Here is a 9,110-nt window from a genome sequence, read left to right on the forward strand (position 1 = left end):
CCGAACCCAAACCAAAAAATCCGACCCGTTATCCGACCCAAAATGTAAAAATACCCGAACGGGTCATGTAGAGTGGTACAAAAAATATATGAACCCGAAGTGTTATTAACCAAATCCGAACGGGTAAACCGAAAAATCCGAAATTAATAGTTAATATATAAAATTTTGAAATATATATAAGTATTTCAATTATTAAATTTAATATTTGTGGTAGTATGATATATAATAATAAATATTAAAATTTTCATAAATAATTTAAGTACACAATTAGTTATAAATAAGTATTTTATAATTTGCTCATTGAAATAAAAAGTTTACTCTCTATAAGGCAATACATATTGTTTACAAATAATGTTTGTTTTCATGTTTAATTTAACATTTTATTGTTATTTTATCAATTTATGTGTGATAGATTAATTTTTATTTAATTTAGATGTTTTTCTTTATGTTTTGGTTCAAATTTTTTGTATTTTACTTCGGTTATATCCGAACCGAACTGATATAACCCGAATCCGTACGATATATGATTACTTTATGGGTTTTAAGACGCAATACAATTTTGAACCAAACCCGAAGTGTTATTATCCGAACCCGACCCGTATTAATAAAATTTTAGTATGAGACCTATGAGCGTAAACCCGAAAACCCAAAAAATCCGATCTGAACGCTAACGGGTTCCCGAACGCCCACGCCTACTTTTAACTATGTAATAAGTTGCTTTGCAACAATGTAAAAAATTCAGAAAAGTGGCATGCATTTTAACATTTGCACCGAAAAAAGTGATTTCTAGACTTTATATTCTTGTAATTGAAATTGCATTGATTGTTGATTTTTTTAAAAAATGTTGATTTTTTAAAAAATATTAATTTTTTAAAAAAATGTTGATTTTTTTAAAAAATGTTGATTTTTTAAAAAATATTAATTTTTCAAAAAAATATTAATTTTTTTAAAAAATGTTGATTTTTTTTTAAAAGATGTTGATTTTCTTAATAACTCTGTCATCACAGCAATATAAAATACGTCGATTGTTGATGATATTAAAAATTGTATAAAAGATATAAAATTGGACAATTCCTATAATCGCCAGTTTCAAATCTTTCGACATCATCCACTTCTATTTTGTATGAATTTTGTTACGCCTTCTTTCACATGTAAATTTGATAATTTATGCATTCAAAAAGTAGACAAGTATCTGAATACCTTTTTATCAGAGATTCTTCAAAATTTTCCCAACACCCTATATCAAGAAATTCTCTTCTACAAGTATTCTCTGGAAGCATATGAAAATTGAAACTGTGCTGGCTAAAAAATAAAAAAGATGCAGATATAATTAAATATAAATACTACAAAAATAATATATAAATATATATTAAAAATGATCTACTAGTCGTGTTTGGGAAATTAAACAGTATTACGGAAAAATTTGTTTGGCCCCTCTCTCTCTCTCTTTTCTTGGCTGATTCGACAAAAAAATTGAGCTCAATACTCAATTTGATCCCTTTCGGATTGCAGAGAACCCCACTTGTGTTTAAACCCTTCGACGAGCTCTCCGGCAGCTATGTACGGCGGAGGTGAGTTTCTTCTTCAAACCGCGACTTTGCCGGAGCCTCTGGTTTCTCTGACAAGAAGAAATGTCATCCTCTTCCCCTCCCGTCGTTTTTCTAACGATCAGGTGAACGGATCGGTTTCCGGATCGGGTTTTGAAACTTAGAACCTTTAATTGGTTCTATCATTGGAGGGGTTAAATTAAACAAGTATCTAAAATTTTTAATTTGATTATTTTTAATCAAAAAAATTGATTTAGAACTCTAAGACCATATCTATTTTTGGAGATGGTCTGAGTCAAGCTAAATTAGTACATTAGTGTTAACTGGTAAAAGTGGTTACGTGTAAGCATGCAGCCTTTTCTACATGCTGTCAAAACTACAGAACCTGACTGCCCGGAAACTGTATTTTCTTGTTGGGGCTACGAAGTAATATAAATTGTACACAACTACGACTCTGCCCCACATACGTAAATTCTTCCATCTGATTTTCTTGATATGCATGCTTCGTTTTTATGTTTAATATTTCAGGATACTTTTCTTAATTATGATATTCATTATATAACAATTCAATACAAATGAAATCAAAATCTAAACGAAACGGAAAATATCCACTTTAGGTAGCATAAGTGTTAATCCGTAACTTTATATTTGCTCTAACCATATTCCATTTTTGGAGTGAACAATAGAATAATGACTAAAAAATAAAATAATTATTTTATTTATGGAGTAAATTTATGTTTACACCATTATAGAATAGAAAATAGAATGAAGTTGAAACATTTTAATTCAAACTCTATTTTAGAATAAATTGAGAAATATGGTTGAAAATGCTCTTTTAACAGCTGCTACATGACTTTTTTAACACTTGGAACTGCTACAGAACTTGGTGTGTTGATCAGAAACCTATAGTTTTATACTTGGGTAGAATATAAAAAAATTGATATAAGCTATCATTTACATAATCTAAAGATACGAGCTGTTTCATTTTGTTTTTCACTAGATAAGGGCTGTTTATTTAGCAAAAAAAAAAAAGAAGAAGAAGATAAGGGCTGTTTTATAACCCCCAAAAATAAGAGCTGTTCTTTCCTTTTCACTGTAGTTATTTTCTTTTGAAATGTTCAGAAAATACAGTTTCAGTTCTGACTAGAAAACAACGTATAGCACTGACCATTGATGTCATATTGCATGTGACCGAATCAGTTGTGATCTCTTTTTTTCTCTCTGCGTGCGTCTCAGAAAAAAGTCACGAGCAGATATTACATAAGCATCGCAACAAGTGAATCTTATTTTGTTTTAGAAATCTCATTTCCAGTTATATATATGATCATTGAACAAATTGATGTGCAAATGATGAATTGTTAATTTGAGATTTTAACCTGTTAACATAACGAATATAGCTACCAGCCTACCACTACCAGAACACCATAATATAAACTTAAGTCAAATTCAAATTTAATTCTGTGTTTGCTGATATTTTTCTTATCTTGATTTGTACTTTCCAGGCAATAAAAACTAACTGGACCGATCCAAAAACTTTATCGAATTGAGACAGGCCGGTTTGACACCCGTACTTGCATGCAAAATTATTTGTTATTTCTATGAATTACACTGCTGAAAATAAAAATGGAATTGCAAAGATCGTAGAGACTAGAGACCATATAAGATATACAGTGACGGGCCGAACATTTGATCCTTGATGGTAATAAAGAAAGAAATTGCCACAACTAGTTACACCAAACTTGAGATTCGTCATTAGATTTAAAAATAACCATTACATAAATATTAATTGGACCGGCCTAAGAAGACAGTCGAAAAAAGTACATTATATCAAAAGAGTTCTAACTTATAAAAGACCATGTCTTGCATGACATCGATAAAACTAAAAACGTACCAAAAACCACCGACTAAGAGCCCCATTAAAGCTGAAACCCCACATAGGGTTTTTTATTTTTTTTTTAATTTTTTTTTTATTTTTTTGTATGAGTAAAAGAAAAAAAAAAATTTAAATACCAACCAATTGCGGGTTGCCATGTGTCAGTGGAGCCCGCAAACAGTTGAAAAAACTCACCAAACGGCGGTCTTTATTTTGGCTTCCCTGTGACCGATTTTTTCCTTTTCTGTGGGCCTCCCACCTAAAAATCCCACTAAAAACCCCATTCCCCTTCCGATAATCCTGGTCTAAGAATATTTCCTTGATAAAACAGTTAAAAAAAAAAAGAATATTTCCTTGATTAAAACGCTAATTAATGGACTTTAATTATCATTAAACACAATCAATAATATATTTTATTTTAATGATACAAAACGAGACGACGATCGCAAGAAGAACAAAGATACTTCCTCTTGATCTTGAAACAAAGAGGAACGAAACAAAACATCCATTTTCTTTCGACATCAAGCATCTGCACTTTACCTCCACAATACGGACACGATCCAGGTGCTTGTTGTCTCCCTAACTCTGTCTCTTCTTCATCGCATAAACACACCAGACACATTGTGTTTTGATCCTCAGAGATTCTTCTCTCTTTCTTCTTTTTAGGGAGCTTCTAGTCTTTGTAGATTTTTGTTTGGTTGATAGAGAAATATCTGTGCTCTGTTTCTAAAAAACTTCTTGAGTTTTTCTTTTGAAGTAAATTTGAAGTATATTTTTCAATGTCTCAAAGATCGATGGGGTTTCTGGTTAGTGCATGAACAGGACTTTATAAAGAAAAGAGGAGGAAAAAATCGGCTTTGCTTTTGTCGCCGTTTAATTACTTTACTCTACTTTAGTTGTTACTGTGTTATTCTATATATTTACTGTTTTACTACAATGATACATTTGCTGACTCAGTTATATGTCAGATTGTGGTAATTTATTTCTGAAGAAAAGTAATGAACAAATTGAGTATAATTAGCTAAGAAAACAAATTATACTATTTTGATTCTTATATATATATATATGTATATTTAGATAAAACTTTATATAAATTTAGAAAATTTATAACATACACAAATTATATATGTTAACATTTGTAACATACACAAATAATATATGTTAACATATGCTATATACGGGTTATATACGAATCGTCGGGATTTTTTTGTTCGACCACAGATCTAAGTCGGATATGAAAACAATGTTCAAACTCAAGACTATTTTTTTCTTCTAATAAAAGGTTATAAATTCATGCTTATTATATCAAAATTATCATCAAAAAATGTATGCGCTTTGAAAGCGCCTTCAAAATCTAGTTAATCTATTAAAAAAGAAGTACAAACGATTACCCCTTAGTTGTACCAATTATTTATAGTGGCATACCATTGAGATATTTATTGAACCTAGATTTAAGTATGTTTGTTTTTTCCTAATTTAAATTATAGATTTCCTTAATCGAATCTTAACTAAAATAGATTTTCCAATAGATTTCTTAATATATTTCGTATTAACTTATTAAATGTTTTCAAATATTTATTAGTAATAAATAATAAAGTAAAAAACACATATCATAATCAATTTATATAATATATAAATAAAATATAAAATAATCTATTCATAAATTATTGGTATAATGTTTTCATATCTATATATATATATTATAAGTCCAATTAGTTAATTATTCAAAGTAATAAATAAAATTATTATGTTTTAAAATGTTATACTAAAAATAAGTTAATACATTTTAATTTACAAATATATATTATACTATTTACTACAAAAAAACTTTTAAAGTGAAAACAAATATTCGGACGGTCACATGTAAAACTCTAGGAATAAATAATAACAGTGCGTGATAATTTTTTTAAACAAATTTATTTTAATAGAAATTATAAATTTCAAAAAAAAATTAAATTTATTTTAAGGGGTGCTAAAATTTTGGAATTAGAAAGATTTATGTCCCTACCCAATATTGTTTTAGTATGACTAATTGAAATCTATATCATAATATTTTATGAAAATATTATTTTACTTTTTGTTATAACTGCATAGTTTACTTTTCAATCTAAATTTATGAATAGAAGGTGTAATTGATATACGTTTTTGTTTGTGAAAAATAATTTAAAATATTTACTACAAAGTTTATGGAGTAAGAGCAAAAAAAATATATGACTTCAAAAATTATGAAATTATCTGCAAAAATGGTAGAAGAAGTAAATGAAGAAGAAGACTACATGTTGACAATAACATTATTTTGTTAAAAAAAACTATAAATATTTGAAAACATGGTTAATGTTAAGAATATTTACCATTAACAATGTAGAAAAAAACTTTTTTCGTATATAAAAATGAAAGTAAACACCCGCGCGTTGCGCTGTTCAAGGTCTAGTTGTACATTAAAGAGCAAACAAACGGCAGAAGCAAAAATGATTACGTTAATGGCGGGGCTCCTGTGTTCGTAATGCTAAGACCATTATTATTGGGGTCTCTTAAGCCCCGTATTTAGTGTTTTTAGATTAAAAAAGAAAAAGAAAATTACCTAATTAGTTAAGCAACATTGCTTAATTTAGGCCCAGAAGAGACGGATCTTGTGGGACGCCTGTCACACTCTCCCGTTTCTTTCTCTCTCTCGAAAGTCATCTCCTCTCCTTCTTCTCCGATTTATGCACCGAGATCCTCCAAGCTCACGGCTGGGGCTCAAGCTCAAGTATGTTTCAATCGCAATAATCTGATTCAGAGTCATATACTCAATCTTGGCATCTCTGATCGCTGTTTCTTTCGCGAAATTAGGGATTTTGTGACTGGGTTTCACAAGAGGAAGAAGAAGAGAAGAAAGGAAGCTCAGAAGCAGCAGGAGGAATCGTTGAGGCGAAAGCGTATCGAGGCTCGTAAGAAGGTGAGGATTAAGCCATTGCTTTTCAATTGAAACCTTTTCGTACTGGTTTTGTATCATTCATCATCCGTGCGTTATAGATTAGGTTGTAACATGAACTTCTTCTGAATCATTTTGATGAAAAGTTTGAGTTTTTAGTTTGCTTAAAGCTTGTGTTTTTATTTTGCTTAAAGGTTACGTACTCTCCCAGACTTCTTTCTATTGGCCTAAGATTTTTTTTGATAAGTATCTTTTGGTGATATATGGTGTTTTCGGCATCTTGTATATATGTTTTCTAATTGGTTTTCAAGTCTTTATCGAGTCTTCCTAGTTCTTTTAGAGTCATTACAGGTCTGGAATTGCATTGGATGAGAGATAGACCACTTGGAGGAAAAGAGGAGAAAAAGAGTGCAATTTGGAGTTTTTCACGCAGAGCAGTCTGACGACTGTTCCCGATAGAGCGGAGCAACCCGAGTGACTGTTCTGGATAGAGCGGAGCAACCAGAGTGCATGTTCCAGCGGCATAGATTTTTAAGGAAACCTAATATTTCGGGCTTTTACCTAGGGTTCCCTCTTTTTACTCCGAGGCCGCCATAGACCTTCATATCTATCTTTTCTAATTATTCTAGACATTCTACGTTGCTTTTTGAGAGATTTTGGAGAGAGAAAACTTGTACTCTTGTTAAGGGAGAAGAATCTCTACATCCTTTGGAGAAGATTTCTAAACCTTCTTTGCTTTTTATTATTGATTCAGACATGTTTTCTTCATCTGTTATCTCTATGTTTTATCTGTCCATGGTTGAGTAATCTGCTTGCTTAGTCTAGGGTGTCAGAGTGTTTAGATCAATGAGCTAAACACAAATAAGGTTCATTGTTGATTGTCTCCGTTCATGTTTATGCTTATTGCCTGCATTAAACTAGCTATTTATTGTTTGAACCTAGGTTTAATCTAATCATCAAAAGTGCTTAGGTTGCTAGAAACAACATGAATGGGCAGCTTGTCCCTAACCAGCGAAAGTAGATGTTAGGGCAAATTGTGAACTAATCAAATCTGTGCTTATTGTTTGTCTTCATGTTTTAATCCAAAGGAGAGTTTAAGTATTAAGACTGATTGATGAAAGGAGAGATACCACGAAAGTGGATCGATCTACTTTTGTAATTTGAGTTCTAGACTCGCGCTTAATAAAACCTTGAATAGATGTTTGGCTCATGATCGTTTGACACCCCATCCTTCACCCTAGGCTAACTCTTTAATCAATTGAAAACACCAAACCAGTCTGTTACTTGTTCTTACGATTTCTCAACCTTTAAAACCCCCATATTATTTTAGCTTAATAGTGATCCCATAAAGATAAAGTGTAATTGTTGGTCTCTGTGGATTTGATCCTAAAGTGCTACATCGACATACTATTCGATTGTGGTAGTGTGCACATTAGGTTATTGGTGTGCGTATACACGTAATATCATTTGGCCTAAGATAGTTTCTTGCTATTCTGAAATATTGTATCTGAGCTTTGCAGAGGAAATTGGAAGAGATGATGGTCGCTGGGAATGCTGAGGAAACTGAAGATGTAGAAGCTGAGGTGGAAGATGCAGAGAATAAAGAGGCAGAGCTTGATGCTTTTTTATAGTGATCATATTAGATTAGATGTTTAGTTGAGTGGCTTTTTCTCTGCCAATGTCTAGTGTAAAGCTTGATGCTTTTGATGGTGATCTGATTAGATTAGAGGTTGAGTCTGAATCTATAGTGTAAAGCTTGATTCTCTTGATGTATAGTGTTTGTTTATGTCACTGTCTTTGTTTCTTAATCTTTCTTGTGTCTGAATCTTTGTTGTGTTTATCTTGTTCTTCTTCTGTTTGTTCTTGTTCTGTTTAAGTTCTTGTTATGTTAAAAAGTTAAAATGTTTAAGTTCTTGTTCTGTATTTAATGGAGTTTAAAACGTTAATAATGTTTCATGTTCTTATGTTCATTTATCTGCTCATTATTTCCAGGTAAAGAAGAGTGAAAGAGTAGCATTATGTCTTATACAGGGAGACCAACAAGGGAGCCGACATCTCAGGTAACATAGAAGCTTTCATCTCAGGTAAAACAATAATGGTTCCTTCATATGTTTTTATTGGGACATTTGAGTTATTTTGTCACGGATAAGAAGACTTTGTACTTGTGTCTTGTTTTCTTATGTCTTGTTTTCTTGTGTCACGCAGAAGAAGACTTTGGTTCTGTCACTCTGTTGTAAAGCAAGTCTAGTTTTTTGTCTCTTGTTTTGTTGTGTCATTGTGTTGTATTGTAGACTGTTTTTTTGTGTCACCCTCATGTATCACTTTTCTATTTTGTAATCTTGTGTACTCAAGGACTTGTGTATTCACGTGATTACTAGTGACTTGTGTACTCTGATTCTCTGTATAAAACCAAATGACCAAACATTTTGATCTCATGTTCTACCGTCTCACCAAACCAAAGAGCAAACACAAGTTCATTTTCTCTCCTTCTCACCATACCAAACAACCAAAAAAATTTGATCGCATGTTCTTTCTACCATCTCAAGTTCTTTTTTTTTCTCAAGAACAAACATTGTCAGCTTCTCTCTTTGCTCATCTTTTCTCTTTAATCACCATATATGACTTCTTCTTCTTCTCAAAACACTTTAGATGAATCATTTGATGATACATTTGATCAAATCTTTGATCAACATTTTGATCAAACCTTTGAGAATTTTACAATTCAAATTATTGTCGTTTATTTTGCTAATCTTTGTTTTCATGTTTTTATTTTAAA

General features: G+C 31.3%; 2 protein-coding genes across 5 annotated transcripts; one reads left to right on the forward strand and one right to left on the reverse strand.

Moving 5' to 3' along the window:
* Positions 1-3,757: 3,757 nt before the first annotated feature.
* Positions 3,758-4,319, reverse strand: LOC106417957. The gene has a single exon (XM_013858662.3). The coding sequence runs from the start codon at positions 4,040-4,042 to the stop codon at positions 3,839-3,841; it is 204 nt and encodes a 67-aa protein (XP_013714116.1). The 5' UTR covers positions 4,043-4,319; the 3' UTR covers positions 3,758-3,838.
* A 1,370-nt stretch (positions 4,320-5,689) lies between these two features.
* Positions 5,690-8,735, forward strand: LOC106417450 (ribosomal RNA-processing protein 17-like). 4 transcript variants are annotated; one of them, XR_007328864.1, is made up of 5 exons: positions 5,690-6,169; positions 6,253-6,358; positions 7,855-7,989; positions 8,327-8,418; positions 8,540-8,735. XR_007328864.1 is itself a non-coding variant. In XM_022710405.2 (5 exons), exons 1-5 carry the CDS (start codon positions 6,126-6,128, stop codon positions 8,580-8,582), a joined length of 348 nt encoding a protein of 115 aa, XP_022566126.1. In that variant the 5' UTR covers positions 5,694-6,125; the 3' UTR covers positions 8,583-8,735. The 4 variants fall into 4 exon arrangements, 2 of the variants coding, with proteins under 2 accessions (XP_022566126.1, XP_022566128.1); XM_022710405.2 differs by having other exon boundaries at positions 5,694-6,169; positions 7,855-7,941; positions 8,327-8,394; XM_022710407.2 differs by having other exon boundaries at positions 5,701-6,169; positions 7,855-7,941.
* The last annotated feature ends 375 nt before the right edge of the window (positions 8,736-9,110 follow it).

This window comes from Brassica napus, chromosome C9 (genome assembly GCF_020379485.1).
Source record: "Brassica napus cultivar Da-Ae chromosome C9, Da-Ae, whole genome shotgun sequence".
Lineage (NCBI taxonomy): Eukaryota > Viridiplantae > Streptophyta > Magnoliopsida > Brassicales > Brassicaceae > Brassica > Brassica napus.